Below are 17626 nucleotides of genomic sequence, written 5' to 3'. Positions count from 1 at the left end.
TCTTTTGAGCTTGACACACAGGATTATAACAATAAACATCTTTATTCTCTCCTTCACAGATTACTGCATTGCCATTTTTTACTTTTGCATAAATATTACAGTCTAACTTAGTGTGCATCATTGGCTGCCTAATAAAAAGATAGCAATATTCAGAGTCCTTTTTTATCAGACACAGGATCTTCCATTCTGTGAAGCCACTCAGCTTAGCCCCAGTTTTTTCCAGATAAAATCTTGGCTGTACACTTAATTTGGACAATTGTTAAGTGTCCAAAAATAAACCTGTCAAATATGGTGAAATATAGTTCATGGTGTTAGGACCAACCATTTGTAACAAGCATCCCATCTCCCTGAAAGATTAACTTAATTTGCTCTACTTTAAGATGTCTTTAAATGCATGGCTCGTTGATCAAAGCCTCTAGGTGAGAGAGCCCTAAAATGTAATCTAGCTCAATTGGTTTCATTACAGACGAGAGACCCCATCAGTATGAATGTCATGCTCAACAAATACCTATATAATAGGTAAGAGAGTTGGCTAAAAGATATACTTTACTTCCTTTAGTAAAGCTCCGACGGTTACTCCGAATGTAAACCAATGCCTGTCTGTAACGAACATTTTCCCTTTCCTCAGTTGCTATAGTTTGGATGGAATTAATACAATACCAGCACTGTAATATATACACCCCACCACCCCGCCACACCTAGAGTTTCCTTGTCCATGTCTAGCTAAAATCATGGTTGAAAACAGCAGATCAAAAGGTTCAATTATTACATAGATCCCTGGCGATAACAAGAGATGGAAAACAGTACTCAATAGATCATCTTATTTCTAATTCATTTTGTCTGTTTAAATAAACTCTTGGAGAATGTCTTTGGCTGTATTTTATGAGTAATACTGCCCACCTGAGGATGACAACTAGAGATGTTTGGATGTTTACTGTTTCAAATATCTAAATCATTAACTTAGACACATGCTATTCCTTGAATGGATACTATAACAGTCATAGTATACTTATGAATAGGATGTATTTATGACCACTAGCAATCATTTTCAGAGGATCCACTGACTACACCCCCCCCTTAGAAAAGAACCCCCATTAGTGAAAGGGGTTACAAGAGACTTTAGGGATCCTTGCTATGTTATTTAACCGAGATATAGAGCAATGCGTACCAAGTTTGTCCTTCAGCATACACCACTGGCTAATGAACATTCTAAAATGAATCTCTGCCCTCTTCCTTTCCATAAATGCACCAGCAAATGAACAGCTTTGTGAAAGGTAGAGGAACCAGCCTCTAAATGGTTTAAAGCTACCTTTAGGCTTTGGATCAGTTGAGGTAATTGACGCTAGTCATTATACCAGTCCGCTTTTTTCTTTTATTTAAGGTCCTGTTTCTTCGTCTTTGAAGGCAGCTCAAACTTTTGCTATAGCACAAGAATGATGTGAAAGTGTATAATCCTCTGCAAGGTTCAATAATTGGTCCTTCTCTCTTCCTGTGGTTGGTCTCTTAAATTTCCATGCTCGGAATTCTTTTTTTCGGACTTGTCCATGGCCTTCAAGAGGTTGCTCCCACCAGTCCTCTAGGAGGTTTGCTTTTGTTCCTTACACTTTGACAAAGGCATGTAGAGAAAGTGGAAATGATCACTCCCATTAGGACTTCCTATGGAGCGTGTGAGAGAACTACTATAATTCTTGGATGTATGTTATTTCGAGTTGGCACAGAGAAAATCTAGAAACCTGATGCAGAACTCCTTTCTGGGGTTAAAATTGCAAGACGCCTAATGCAAAGCCCCTACTGGTTGGCCATTTATTTGAATATCTTATTTATACAGCTAGAGACATTCAATAATATTCAGATGGATTATTTTGTAACCTAGACCATTATGTTCAGTCCTCCCCTGGGTCAGAACCGGCACTATTAATCCACTCATTGTATTGTAACATGACAAATATGGTTACTAGGAGTGGAGTTCCCATCTACTCCAGAATAATGATTTTCAGTAAGTGGTGGTGAGGTTTACAAGTGAGCTTCTTCTTGCTTGATTATTCCAGGGATTTGTTGTCATCTCCAGAGAGATATTTTCTTATGTTATTAGGTAGCTTCCATAGCTCTGATCATTTATGTGAATTCCAACCCTCCCAATATTAGTTGCGCAACATATTGAATTGATGGCATACATACCATAACTTTAGCTTCTACTTCAATATCAAACTACGGAAGTTTGGGTGCATCTCTGAGTCCATTATGGCTTTTGTTGTATTGTAGCTGCCCCTTTTTCTACTGGTCTCAAGTCGATTGCTCTGTTTTGTGCTGTAGCGTTGACTGGGAGCTACCTGGCCAATATTCTGTTGTCATTGCCAACTGCTATATCAGGGCCTCCATCCCATTCATTCAGGTACTTTTACTGGTCCCTAATTATAGGCAGTTAAAGCATTTCACCTTTCATTCCTCCAAACCTTTTTTCAAAGCCTTCCTTTAGGGAGTGACTGTGAGGGGGAATTGTTTTCGCGTCCAATAAAAACTGAAAATATTGACGAAAAGTATTCACTCTCAATATTCAGAGGCAAAGGGGAGACAAATTGGCATTCATTTTTACATTTGTTCAACTTTGTGTACACTGCTGGGATTCATACCTATGACCAGGACTATGACTGTTCCAGTCACCTAACAAACTAGGTTCTCTTAATGGAAAACTGACAATTAACTTTTCGTTGGAGGCAAGGAATGCCGTCACTTATAATATTCTGAGGACAATGATTACTGCCATTAATCTAGTTTTTGAGTGGAATTACTGCTGGCATCAATCCTTTCCTGGGTCAATGGTCACTGATGTAAATACTCAGCTTATGATATTGAAAGTTGCCATTAATTGTCGAAAGGGGACTAATGAATACTTTGAATATTAAAAAGGTGTGGTGACGGTGGCATAAAGTTGGTCTTAGTGCACTTTTTCCTGCAGAAATGGCACTGGGAAGATGCAGTAGATGCAATTAAAGGGAAACTTAGGGAGTGCTGGAGAGAGCTTAACAACACTGGTTTACTCAAGCCCTATCAGACTTTAACAATACTCTCTATAGTTCTCGCAACAGCTTCCTTTTGTCTTTGGAGAGTAGTGTGGTGCTGAAGCGGTGGGTAACAGGGTTGCAGCACAGAGAAGATTGGTGTTCCTCTCCACGGCACTGTGGTACCAAGCATACGCACAGTAAAACTATGGTTTCGTTTGTGCAGTACATACAAAATACTTGTATTTTTGTCATCAGCCAGTCTACAGTTCAGCTGACATAATGGATCATAATTTTATTCACACTGCATGTAGTATGTCCTACGGTGTGTGGATCAATCTGTCAAAGGCCCAGTTTCCAACAATCAGTGGAGTACTCTCCTTTGTATTTGCTTGTGTTTAGAGGCCAAAACTCTCTTTTTCACACAAGTATTCACAGTGCAAGCCTATTTCCACCGTGAATAGCGATCCCGTAAAATAGGTATTTAATAAATAAGCATTTTTATTATATTTTTTGAGAAATGCTCTTTCTTGCAATGTTTTATTGTGGAAATATGATGCTGCCCGATTTGGTTTGCACACACGGGGCTGCACAGCAGCGCAGTGGTTAGAGTGGTAGTAGGTCTGTGTCCAAACCTTCCTCCATTGCACACAAGGAGTGCCTTGGTAAAGTCCAGCCTCCCCGCAGAGATGACTTGAGTATCCAGATCAGTGAGATATCTGTCTACTTGCATCCAGATGGCCAGCTTCGGTCTTACTGCTCCTTGGCCTCCTTGTGCTGTTTCTGGAACTTCTGATGCACAACTCTGAGGGTTGTGAAAAAATTTCCAAGGAAAAGAACAAGAAAGGGGATTCCACACATAAGCACCTAGAGAGAGCAGGGGGAGACAAAATGTCAGATATAACTTGTCATGCTCAATCTCTCATTCTCATCATCACATTGCACAAGTAGTAAAGATTATCACTGTTTATGCCTATTTAACATAGTTCTACCCACACCAAGCTAGAAAGCAACAAAGTCTTTGCCATTTTTCCAGCAAAGTCTTTAAGCACAGGATTAGCTAGAGCCATCCACGCTAAGCTTAAAAAAAAAAGACAAAAGCCTTTTACCACTCCAGGCACAGTATTACAGCTTTGGATTGGTAAAATTCCACCCAGGCCAACCTGCAATGAATAAAAACAACCCCAGATAACATGTGTTGTGCTCTAGTTAGAGCTCATTAGAGAGGTACAGCTTTGTCCAGCCACAAGTGACACCTAGTACAAGTCAAGACGAAGCACTGTCATATAATGGCAGCCTCAACAGATTCTTCTTATAACCATAACTAAACATTAACTGTGGTTATTTAAATTAATTTCACAGTTTATACACATTGAGGTAGTAGTTCCCAAACCTTTGACTTCTGTGGACCCCCACTTTATCATTACTGGAACCTGTGGACCCCCACTGAATCTTTACTGGACTCCAGGGGACCCCCCCAATGAGTCATTACTGAAAGCTGGGGACCTAATCTGTTAATATTATTTAATTTTCTAATCAGTCGCAAACCCCCTGAGGAGGCTTTGTGGACCACCAGGGGTCCCCTAACCACAAGTTGGGAACCAATGCGTTAAGGTGTTATAACCAATCATAACCATTTTATATTAACTGTCGATTTTTACCATAAAGAAAATAATTATATTTTACATAAATTAACATCTATGTTTTTCATAATTATAAATGCAGTTCAATATAATATAACTTAGGAGGGTAAAACTCCATCCTAATGTTTATCATGTCACTATAAAGGATATATAACTTGGTAAGCTTAGAGTCTGTTGTTTATAAGAGCACAAAATCAGGGCAGGACTCAGACTTTGCGAACAGAAAAGAAATAGGAGTCCCTACTGAAAAACGCAGAGGAATAAGTAAGTGAATGTGTAACAACAATCTGAAAATTAATCCCCTAGAAGTATCTTGCTGAAGGGAGCTTGTTCAGCTGCTTGACCTGTTGCCACCTAACTCAAAGTTCTGGTCAAACGTCCCACCAAGCAGAGAAAGTTAATAACTTATGGGCTCTTTTTGGCTTTATGTTGTTCCTTAAGAAAGAAACAGTGACTCTGACAAAATCATTAATTTAGAAATGGATTTGAAATTAAATGTGTATCCTTGAATTTCTGTGTCTCAATTTTTAGATTTTTGGAATTAGCATATAGGTGACTTATTTAAACATTGTGACAAATGCTCCATTGACTTTGATGGAAATGAAGGAGAACAATTATTCATTTTATCTATCTCATGTATGGTCAGATCTTTAAAGCAAGCAAATCTTCACTTTCAATACTTCAAAAGGATTTTCAGATCATACTTTCTATAAGAAGTGAATTATTAATTGAGCTGGATGGCAATCCACCACAAGTAACAAAGTATCTAACTTCTTAGGTCTAGTCAAATGTTTCCTTAGGCCTCAAGCGGGACAAAACTAAACTTCAATCCAACACCGTGGAACTGCTGGTTGGATACTTTTTCCCATGGGTCTCGTCAGAGCTCTGGAGGAAAATTGGGCACCAGACGAAAGTTTGGAGACTTTTACACAAACATCCCATTAATCTACACCCTGGTCATAGGCACAGTATATAGCAACCCTATCCAAGTTAGGAATGCTGGGGTGGGGAGAAAAAAAAAAGACACATCCTGTGCAGTACAATGAGCAGAAAGTCCCATTCTAAGAAATGGCATGCCTTAGTGGCATCTAATAAGACCAACGCAGCATCTAGATCAGGGTTTAGATCCTTCAGGATACCAAATCAAGTTTGCAGGTTGTGAGCAGTCGACTGCCAAGGGATAAAGCCTGACTGGTCTGGTCATATCAGATGAGGCAACAGGAGCATTAGTCGATTTGTAACCAATTTAGCCAGAACGTTTTTGTCACAATTTAATAGGGAGAGAGGTCTATACTAGTCACAAAGCCACAGGGCCTTCCTGGGCTTAAAGAGTGAAATGATCACCTCTTCATGCATGGATTTCAGTAGTAGCCCTTTGCTGCCATGCCTTTCCAAACAGCGAGAACAGACGTGGGCTTAGCAGAGAGGCGTAAAACACAGCCGAAAGACCATCAGCTCCCAGTGCCGTGCAGGTTGGAAGTCAGCCAATGACTGAGAATTTTCCCTAAGGTGAACGATTAGTTGAGGAACAATCTGTGTTAATTACTCTGCCACCCAAGTGCCCCATATTTAAGATACTCCACACAGTCTGTCTGGTCAGTACATATCGATGTTTATAGCGACGTGAAGGACATGAACACTGCAAGTATATGTGCTGCAGAAGTGGCTAGCGAAACAGAAAAGGTGCAGTGTGGCACGGGACGGGGGTAGACAAAATAAATAAATAAATGTAATTAAAAAGAAAACTTACCTTTTTGTGCCCTGTGGCACCTTGCTGCAACCATCCGCTCCAACACTGGACTAGGGCACAGGATCCCAGCCTGCCCTACGTCCAGTCCTAACGCTGCTTTCATGCTGCTGACAGCATGAAAGCAGTGTTAGGACTGGACGGATCGCCCAGCCAGGGTGCTCCACGGCAGACTGAAACGCTTTGCCTGCTGTCTCCAACCCAGCCCTGTGCGCATATGTGTTTGGCCAGCCCAACATACATGCGTACTGAGGGGGAGTGCTATACACTCCCCCTCGTCCCCATCACAGCCCCAATACCCCACCCCTTTTACTATAGAACAATAATAAACGTAGTTTACTATCATTGTATAGTAAAAGTTGTGATGCTGCTGGCGGGGAGGGGAGGCAAGTGGGTGGTGGGTCAACACTCCTCCACCCTACCAGAGGAAACGCCCCTGATGTGCGTCCTATGCATTCCCTGTGCCAAGTACATAATTAGAGGCTAATGGGCAGTTAATCATTGCTGCCAACATTTTCCTACATTACTCCCCTTCCCCATAGACCCTTGCCCTGGCATTTTTTCCCCTAAGATGCCCTCTCTTACGGCCACTTGATTTTATTCTGAGAACTTTGATCTGATGTATTATAGCAGTTTTATCATTCTCCTGCGCTTGCATCTCTTCTAGAAGTCTCAGGTCTCTCGCCAGTCATGGGAGGTGGTAGTGCAGTGTGTGCAAGATGCCCTCTTGTTTTTAGCAATGCAGCTACCCGAGGGTGACCCTGAACACCTTCCATATTGCTCCCACCAAAATGGCTTTGCTTTTATTTGGTTCAAGGTGTTCTGCAATTTCGGCGGCAGCTCATCAATGGATAGCTCATCTAGTAAAGTGCAGGGAGAGCGGTGCCAATTAAGTACTGCTGGTGGCTTGCTTGGGAGTGTAAGCCAGAGTTGGACAGGAGAGTGGTCTGAGAGGGTGCATGCCAAATGCCTGACCTGGTGTACCCATGTACTTCCATCCATCAATAGTAACCAACAGAATAGCCTCGGCTAGCTACCATACACTTCAGAGTAATATGTGCCCTCCCTGGAGTGTAGGCGTCCGATCCTCCAAGTGTCAACCAAATCATGATCGTATATTATGTCTTGTCAGTGGTTTGTGGCAAGTCCTCGGTAACTGGGAGGAACGTGAAACTTATCAACACTTTGTTGTCTGCCACAGTTGAAGTCTCCTCCCCAGATTAGGGACTGCAGGTCAGTGGAACGGACTTTCCCCCATGGACATTCAAAGAATCCAAGGTCATCCACATTCAGCCCATAACAGCTCACTTTGCCCATTTTGTTTCAACTAACCTATCTTCCTCCAGGTAATACCATAGCGAGCCTGGTCGTCTTCAAGGGAACCCAAGGAGTGATTATTTATTTTTATTGCCACTCCACATGCATAAGAGGAATATGATGAAAGACAGCAGCTGATAGGCCGCCCACTTTGATGCAAAGGAACTGCCTGGTCGCGAGGCAAAATTTGTTTCCTTTAATAGTGGTAGGCTAACCTGAAGATGTTCAAGATATGAGAGGACCATTCTGATTTTACAGGGGAGGGGGGCTTATTTAGAGCCCACACACTCCATGTTATACAGACCAGAGACGTGTCGACCCCACTCCGTTAGCCCCCGCCACCTCTCAAGAGGTAAGTCATGCTGCACTAAGGCAACTCATGATATGAGGTGTTACAGCTCTCCATAATATGTTCAATGGGCATTGCCCTAACATATAGTGGATAAAGACAATAGTATTATCCCCAAGTGTGTCCCCTACATCCACAGTAGTGGCCCAATCGCTCCAGGAAATGTATCCCTTCCACCAACAATCAAGTAAACCATTCCTTGGTTTTAAAATGTATTTTGGATTGTCTACCATCTGATTGTTGAACATCTGTTCAGGTGAATGTCAATCTGCCAGGATGTGCAGACAGTCTGACCCACTTCACCCAGGATGTGGAGCAAAGAACTCAGCCACATAGGCACAGTGCAACCCCCTCAGTCATGCTTCCCCTCTCCTGCAGGAATGCACAGTCACCAGTGAATATATACCGCACAACACAGGTCTGCTGTCAAAGGGTCGGGCCAGCATGCAGAATCAGTCCTCCAAGTATGGGGGCCAGCACAGCCTGACAACAGGCTCACATCCAGCGGGGACACTGCTCCTTGAGGCCCAGCTCACCTGGGTTTGGACAGCTGTGCACTAGCGCAGCTATGCGGGTCCCCTGTCTTGCATCTCTACACCCGCAGAAGGCCACTGAACCCAGCAGCATCCCACATGACCGGGCATCCAATAATAGGCAGGAGGTGGCCTGTAAGATCACCCCTCTCTGGTTCGGGGGCTGGAACAGCCCACGTGCATATTCTGTGTCCAGCACCACACTTTAACATGTGCCAAAGCCTCCACTGGGGCCAGGAGACAGAGCCCAGTTCCACAGCTCAGCAACCTCCAGTCCAAGCAACTAGCCTCACATGGGGCCTGGCTAGACTGGCATTCAACAGGGTAGGGCAGGGCAGTATCTAGAACAGATGTTGTCCAAGCGGTCCAATACAGGCCTCTAGGTCACAGTACAATCCAGGCTTTTTTTCCACTGGTAACAAGGTACCAAAGTCAGCAGTAAGGTGAGGATGATGGTGGATTATTTCCTCCGACTGCTACAGCCACACTGGCGTGGGGTCACCTTGCATGCCGGCTCTCCAGCACCAAAGAGAAGATGCTAATCTAGTACATATGGTGTTATCTTGGTCCCAACAAGTTCTGGAAAGTAGTCTATTCCAAGTTCTGTAAAATATGCATGAAGACTATCTGCCTCACTACTGCCTTTACCTTGCTCAGCCATAATCTTGAGTATCCTATTCAATTGTGCTTGTTCAATTGTGCTTTTTGTAGCTTGCCTCCCCAGTGGCTGCTACCATTTAGATTCAAAATGCACTACCCAATGATTTGGTTCCCAAATTTGCTAGTCTACAATTTCAGGGACGTATTTTGCACCTACCATGTACTTTTTGCTCCATTAGATTTACACAATTTGCACACTATATGCTATTTGAGACTGAGATGTTTCCATCTGCTCTATTGGTGATGGTACTTGATTCGTTCATTGTTTTTCATTTTGCCTTGTTTTTCCCTGTTTGAATATAAAGCTCAGTTAATATTCATGAGATTTATTTTGACATTATTGGCTTCAATAAATTAAAAAATATATAAAGGAAGTTGCTTTATTTAAAGGTCCTACAAACGAATAGGATGTCATACAAGCTAGGATTTCAAGATACATGTGAGGGTTTGGCACCAGTACACGTTTTATAGGAACGCGAGTTACATTGCTCATTATAACAGTGTTTGATGAGAGAGGCAGCTCTGTGGTGTTGTGACTAAACTGTCTATGATGCAGAAAAATGTATGCACGTCCACACACAGGCAAAGACACATCTAGTGGTCTGCTGGTTGTTTTAGAATTTATTTGTGCATTCATCTCAGAACCAGGTATCTAAAAATATTTTCAGGCTGCTTAAAAAAGGCGTGGAGCTGAGCTAAGATTTACAACCGACCCAAAAATGAGCATTCTGAAGGTTTTTTTTTTTTAGAGGCTTCAGTAACTCTTAAAACAGTTTAATAATGATTAAAGCACACGCGCTCCTGCTTTGCTGGTCTAGGAATCTCCTAAAAAGCCTCAACACCATCCATGTTCAGTTTCTGCTGAGGAATAATGTGCAGTCTACTTATTAATAAATAAGTGCTGTGCATTATTTTTGTTTGTGTGTTTTCGCCTGCATATGTGGATCATGTCAAGGCTTGTTGCTTAGTGCTACACGCTTGTAAAGATATGCATGTTAGAAACAACTGTGGTTAAGATTAATCTTTGTAAGTGTCTAAGGCTCAACGGGGGAGCTCTGTAAGTATGGTTCACTTTACAGGCAAGATGTGCTTATCGTTTTTGCCCGGAATAATGCACTGCTCAATGTGACTGCAAACTGTGTATCCTCTACATAACACAATGTGACAACTGCAGCCAATGAGTTAATAATGCGGCTGGATAGACAGGAATTAACTATTTGTAAGCAGGGACGCCAGGTCCCAGCCTTCACTTTTCCTTTCACAAAGCAGTGTGATGGAATCTTTTAGTTTTAATTGTGCAATTGAGAAACTTAGTCTACAACTTCAGAAATGTAGAAACATGGCGTTCTCGTTGACACAAAGATACCAGGAAAGCTTTGTTTTTGTATCTCTACCCCCAAAGAAGAGATTAGGTCTAGCAGCTATACACTGTAGACCAAAGTGTGCGATTTAGGCATCTCATTGTACCTCCCCACTTTATCTATCATAGGTGGAAGCACTAACTGAGCACCAGTATAAAGTGTTGGAATGGAATGTTGCAACATATCTACCATTCTGTACCAGTGTCAGGGGCTGCAAAGAGGGCAGAGGTTAATTTCAAGTAGGGCACATGCCAGTTCAGTTAGTGCTGTTCCACTAGAAAACTGAGGTCAGGGGAAACCCCGCAGGGCCCTACGCTCAGCCCAGCTCTCTCGCAGAAATACCCCGCATCAGGAAAACCAGAATTGGAGGATGCTCATTCTCCTACCTCTCAGCCACTGCCTGTAACACTCTTCCTCTCCACATTAGACAAACCACTTCCCTCCTCAGCTTCACGTCACGAAGGAACTGAAGAAATGGCTTTTTTAAGCACCACCTCACTGGTAAATGCTACGCTCTTCCCTCCCCCCTCCCCCTCCCCCCTCCTTCTCCCCAGGCACATTGAGACCCTAACGGGTGAGTAGTTGCACTTTACAAGCACTGATTGATTGACTGAACCATGGCGCTGTTTTCCCTCTCTGGATCATGGACCTGTCAATCTCCTGCTCCGAGAAACCTACCTGATTTCATAGCCCAGACACCCCCCCTCTACACTACGGTTAAAAAACAATCCCTCCCACTCCCTGTTCAATGTCCCTTTCAAACATGTTTGCATGCATATCAAGTGTATGCTCACTTCCACTTCCTGTTCAACACCCTTTTCAGATATGTTTGCATGCACATCAGGAGCGCTTGCTTCAAGAATGCTGGTCTACATGTTTGACTGTTCATTGTTAAGCACCACCAATCCTAAGGCTTGTTAGGGCATGCAGGGTCCTGTAGAATATTCACAAAAAATATACAAAGCACGCGTTTCTTTTAGAAACCTGAAAGGATGTAGTTATTTCAATAATTATTTTACACGCATGTACAGTCTGGGTGTGTAGCGCTCTGGCAATAGAAAAGCACAGGCTGTGGTGAAATGAACTGGCACAGGTGTAGGCAGGTTTTATTACTGGCGTAACCTGGATGAATTCTACAGGGTTATGCAAGTCAAATCTTGGAATAACAGGGGTTCTAGACAGCGCAGTGAAGTTGATTAATTATGAGATTTCTTTGTCAGATTTAATCTGTATCTTCTAACTTGATAACACTCTGCTTCCTGCTACACAATCAGCTGTACATAAGTATGTATACTCTGTATGGTGAGATCCAGCCTATACCTTGAACTGTGTCTTACAGTAAGAAGATTTAATAAGGATAAGGAGTGTCTCAAGTTATTACAGTATCAAAAGACCCACTACTTAATTTTGCTCATGTGGCAAGAGGGCTACTTATACCATACAAGACCAATGCCAACTGGTGCAGAACTTCACAGCTGTAGGATTGCCAAGCTCTGGTTGGCAGTAACGTAACATGGACTGTGGGCGACTGGGGGGGAGCATGCTTGCATGCAATGTGACTAAGGGAAGTAGGGTAGCCCACACTTCTCTAAATCCTGCCCCTGAACATTGAATTTGTGTTAAAAAAAAACAAAAAAACACCGAGCCACTGCCCAAATAAGCTCCTACAGATTGCCTCCAACATTACCATATCGGCAGCCACAAGGGGTGGGAAAATCGAAGCCCAGCTGTAATTTTAAACAGAATAATAGGAGCAAGATCTCCAGTGGCATGGGTGCTACTGTGAAAATGTTGGCTTCATCCAGAGACCACCTGGGGCTGGAGCCAGGCACCCCAAAACTGCCCAACAGCCACCAAGAACGTCAAGTCAAGTGTGGTGAAGCAGAGCTGCCCTGGGGCAGACCCCGTTCCACTGCAACAAACATATGATAAGCAGTAAACATCAAACACAGAAAGCAAATGTAGACCAAAACTGTGCATACAATCCCGGGAAAAGAGCAGCAAGGACAGAATGACTGAGGTAGATCAAATAGTAAAATCACAACTCATGGGTACCTAATCCATGACAAGATTATCTCTCCTTCTGATAGGAAATTTACTTCAGCAGTATCAGCTCAGGTAAGTCACAAACACTGCTTAAACTAACCAGGTCACATTAAAACGGTGTACTGTTTTGATTGGAATCATCTCTGTGCACAAGGTTTGGAAGGCTCCTTTTTCATCTGTATTTCTACGACTACAAGACCTATCGTATAAATGAGTGAGAACAGATATGAGTCCCTGGACCATGTAGCTAAAACCAGCAGCAACTGAGTTTTAGCATCACAAGTGCCAGTAGTTAAACATTAACAGACGCCTAAAGACTTAGGACCTCATTAAGAGTTTGGTAGATGGAAAACTCCATCCGCCAAACTCTCCACAGGGTGGCCGCAGCCTACGCAGCCGGCTGGACTCTAAGAGTTTCTCGCTAGGTCGGCAGATGGAAACGTAAGCTTCCGTCCGCTGGCCTAGTGGTAAACAGGCTACAATATTTTCTCTGGCTCGTAATCGAGCCAGTGGCAATGCTGTAGCCAGCAGGATGCACCAGCACCCTCGCAATGTTCGCTGTCTGCAAAGTGATTGCAAGGGTGCTGGGCAAGGGTGGGGCCTGCACTGCCCATGCCAAGTGTATGGGTAGCATAGAGGTCCCCCTATTGCACCCCTGTACCTGTTCTCTGCCAACCTTTTCGTGGTGGTGTTGCCGCCCCGAAAAGGGTGGCACTGAACAAGGCCATAATCCGCAGGGCAGCGCTGTTTGCAGGTCTGCTCTGGCGGATTAGGATCTCTGCCACCGCCAGACCCTGGCGGTCAGACCGCTAGGGTTGTTATGTGGCAGTCCAGACCTCCACCACAAGTGTGGCAGTTGTAACACCGCCACACTCGTAATGAGGCCCTTATTCTTGTTACAGCTCAGCCACTCACCTGCCATTCTTTGCACTCCTTGTGTTTGGCCAGTTGGAATAGGGTGATCGCATTGTACAGCTGCCAGAACTGCAGAAGAGAGAAACAGATAGTTTTAAGTCATTGTCAGGATCCAGAACTTCCATGCGTGGATAGCAATGAGGACATGACATGGGTGATACACCTGCCAACACACACTGTGACACCATGTGGCACACGATTTTGACTCCCCTCACACGGTCTTTCAGTGAGGAGCCAATATAACACAGTGGCAGGGAAAACAAGCTGAAAACCACTGTAAACTGTTTTTTTTTTTTTTTTTTTTTTTTGGAGGAATGGGTTTAGGGCTGGGTTGAGGGCAAAAGTGCTTCATAGGTGCTTCTCAGCACGAGGCCATGACCTCTCCAAGGCCCTGCCCCTCCTCACACAGAGGTTTTTAGTGAAGTTGGCAGGTGATTCACCATCTTAAGCTCTCGGCCTTCACATTCTTACAATAAAACGCTAACTCCATTCCTAATCCATTCCAGACTTTACAAAGACTCTGCATCCCACGATATGCATTGGAAAGCTGCACACACCAAGACTGCAGTCACACCTCCTAACTCTGTTCCAGAATACCACTGCATGAGTGGACTGAGTTTCCACAAGGATTCTTCCCAGAATCCGCCAGACATTTCATGTTGACTTTCCTGACAGAGCTCAGGACCTTCTGGTGGGTGCCACTGGATGCTTTCAGTTAGTGGCTGCACAATGGGTTTCTGGTACTATTTGATCCGTTCTGATATATGGATTTGCGCCAATCATCCACCTTTTTAGAGAACTTTTTACAATTTAGGGATTCTCATCAGTGCCCCTCCTTTCTTTCTATGACTTTACTTTAAACCGGACACCAGAATTCCATGTCAATAGTATTTTTATATACCTTGTTATTACCACATTAGTGCACCAGCTGTAAAGGTTTGTTAACGTGATCAGTATACTGTGGTGGCAATAACGCTTGAGACTAGACAAGACACAAGTGTTTCAAATATTCATACAGAAAAACAAAAAAAACTCTGGATGGCAACACATGCATGATGAAATATTCCCCAGAATCCCAAAACTGGTAAAAAGAAAAGCTGCTTTCAGTAGTAAAGAGGTCTGTTCTTAACAAAGAGATATCCATGCTTTTTCGAGTCAAGTGGAAGGCGAATGAATGGAAAAAAACAGTTGCTCACTCACCTGTCCAAAGAAGAGGAAGGGGAGCAGGAATGTCAGTCCCCGCCACATCCAAGACTGGAAGCCCTCTGCAATGAGAGAGAACAGATGGTTTGTGGTGACATTTATATGACTAAGAAATCGCGGTTGCTTGACATTAACTTTGCCAGGACCTCAAACCAGAGTAACCCCAAAGACATGCATCTTCTAAACACCCTTGAATACTAGAATATTGAGCCAAGCTGAAAAACACGGTACCCAGTCTACACTCAGTGGCCATGATAGTACAGCAAGAGCTTTAAGTATCTACTCATAAATAGTAGATGTCATTTTTAGGTCTGGCGTGAAAGCACAGTTGTCATGCAGACCTATTGGGACCATTTAAAAAAAAAAAATACATACAGAGTGGCTTCGGCTCCAACCTGAGAAGTATTCCTCTTTTACCACGCGCTACTGGCTGTTTGGTGCATCGTTTCATTCCCTATAGAATGCTTACCTTGCCATGCGTGAGACTTTTTTTTTTTTTTTACCTTTAAGAGGTGCACTCAGTCATCACAAAGTAATACTAATGACACCTGTGATGCGAGAAGTGCAATTGCTGACTTTGTGATTTGCTGAGTTGCTAGGTTCATGCTTCAGAACTGGAGTACTGGTTCTTGCCAGCATTCTTTCAATGAGATTATTTGTTTTCATAGGTTCGGTCGAGGTAGAAAGTAAATTAAGCCTCAACGACAACCATCTCAAAGGCAGGCAATAGCCATCAAGAGAGTTGCACTCTGCGGAATTCGGTGCAGTTCCAGAAAAACTGTTTTCAGCGGTCGGGCGGAGTGAATGACATCGCAAATAAATGCACCCCATCTGCTCGCAGCATACATAGCCCAAGGTCATTACTGCCACCTTCTGCAACCCAAAAGCGCAGCTAGAGCAACGACAGTGCACTCCCAGAACCGACACTGATCAGAGGCGCATGTGACGCCATACCCAACAACACCGGCAGACCATAAATAGAAAAGAAAAGGCCAGTGATGTCACTCCAATCGGGCTGCAGGCAAAGTAACCGGGTGAGGGATCTGAAGTGAGGCCCTCCTGCATGACACGTTCACTTCTCACCCATGCACAGACTAGCTTCCCTGGTTGAAGCTGCATGGTTACGCAACTAAGGAAAGCCTGCGCTGTCTGGTGAGCGGCGACCGGCCTCGGAGCGCTGCAGTAAACTCAGGGTATGTGGAGTTTCTGCATCGAACTCTACGCAGTGACAAAACTCCACAAACCACAGGCGGAGCGGAGTTTGCCACCCACCCCTAGTCAACGCCCTTGACTAACCCTTCAAGTTCTCAGATGCTTATAATGAAGCCGACACCGATTAGCTGCTTCCCACCGTCCCTCAAGCCATAACTATGAAGGATGTTTTCCAAAGAAAAGCAAAGCAAGAGAGTTAGAAAGACCAGTGGGGGATAAATATTTTAAAACAAGTGCGCATTTGTTTTTTGATATGTTGCAGCATCTATTCAAACAATATTTTAAGTCCTCTTGAGTCTTGGAAAATGATGATGATCATGTTATTGTATTGTATGCTTGCCTACATGGGTAGCACCATGACGGCGTGGGGTTTAAAGTATGACCGCCATAACACAGGGCATTGTCAGTGCAACGTTGATCTATTGCGGTATTCTATAAAACAGACTCCTCCCGAAATCAACAGCTTAAAAAAGTTTAAAATATTTCCACCTGAAAAACCAACATCCAAATTGAAAGCTGTACATCACTCCCCCGTTATGTCGTTTTACAAGCCATTAATCTGCCTTTGCTGTAAAAAAAAAGTGTTTTCAGTATCCATGCAAACTTAGTGGCCTATGCTTGACATTCATACTGAGCAACCGGACAATAGTTCTCTGGGACACCAAATGGATACAATGACCTTCCGAATTCCTATGGGGGCCGTAGTGCTGTCAGTATGTCAAACATCACATGGGTACCTGGTTATATAAAATACAATGGCCCTCATCATGACTTTGGCGGTCTTTTCCAAAAACCGCCGAAGCCGTGGGCGCCGCAATACCGCCGGTACCACCACGCCAAAAAGAGTCCGCACACATATTACAACCCGTAATACGGTGTGGCATGTATGCGGTACAAGGGTGTGAGTGTGTGTGTGAATGTATGTATGCGCATGAGGTAAAGGGGTTGGGGGAGTGAATGCATGCATGTATGTGGGGCAAGGGTGTGTGTGAATGTATGTATGGGCATGGGGGAGGAGGGAGTGAATGCGTGTGTGTATGCGGTGCAGGGGGTGGGTGTAAATGTATGTATGTATGCGCATGGGGAGGGAGGAGTGAATGCGTGTGTGAGTGCCGTTTGTCAGTGTGAATGGGTGTGCATGTCGCGTTTGCATGGTTGAGTGGGGGTGTGTTTGTGTGTAGAGGTGTGTGACTGCATGTGTGCAGGTATGTGGACGTGTGCGAGTGTATCCTGGCAACAGGAATACTTAGTCCTGTCACCAGGGTGCAAGACCACCAGCTTTTTCTGGCGGTGCGACCACCAGAAAAATGCTGGCGGTCTCCAGCCTCGTGATACATCCACCGTGCAGGAGGTGCTCACCTCCAGCCCAGCGGAACGCAGTAATGTGGCAGGACAGGTGGAGGCTCAGCGGTTGCCAGCCCGTTGGCAGTGACACTGCCACAGTGGCCCTAGCGCCAATGTGATTTCTTTTGCACACTGTGAACAAGTGCTGATACGATCCAAAGGCACTCGAGAGGGGTTAGTCCTCCCACAAATTAGGTGCATGGCCTCATAAAACTCACATAGCTCCAACTTCAGGAAACTCAGGGAGGCGTGGAGTGCACCCAGAGGCAGGATCCATGTGGGGGTGAAGCCTAAAGT

General features: G+C 44.0%; 1 protein-coding gene across 1 annotated transcript in view; it reads right to left on the bottom strand.

Annotated features, from left to right (window-relative positions):
* Positions 1–23: 23 nt before the first annotated feature.
* The window catches only part of TMEM120A (transmembrane protein 120A), a 121347-nt gene continuing 103744 nt past the window's right edge, over positions 24–17626 (bottom strand). The window contains exons 10-12 of the mRNA XM_069226726.1: positions 14771–14835; positions 13571–13639; positions 24–3866 (exon numbers count right to left, since the gene is read on the bottom strand). Of these exons, the coding sequence (XP_069082827.1) occupies positions 3753–3866; positions 13571–13639; positions 14771–14835 (248 nt within the window). The 3' untranslated portion in view covers positions 24–3752. The remainder of the gene's footprint in view (positions 3867–13570; positions 13640–14770; positions 14836–17626) is intronic.

This window comes from Pleurodeles waltl, chromosome 3_2 (assembly GCF_031143425.1).
Source record: "Pleurodeles waltl isolate 20211129_DDA chromosome 3_2, aPleWal1.hap1.20221129, whole genome shotgun sequence".
NCBI lineage: Eukaryota > Metazoa > Chordata > Amphibia > Caudata > Salamandridae > Pleurodeles > Pleurodeles waltl.
Note: the sequence above shows the minus strand (reverse complement) of the source record. Positions and strands in the feature narration are given on the sequence as shown.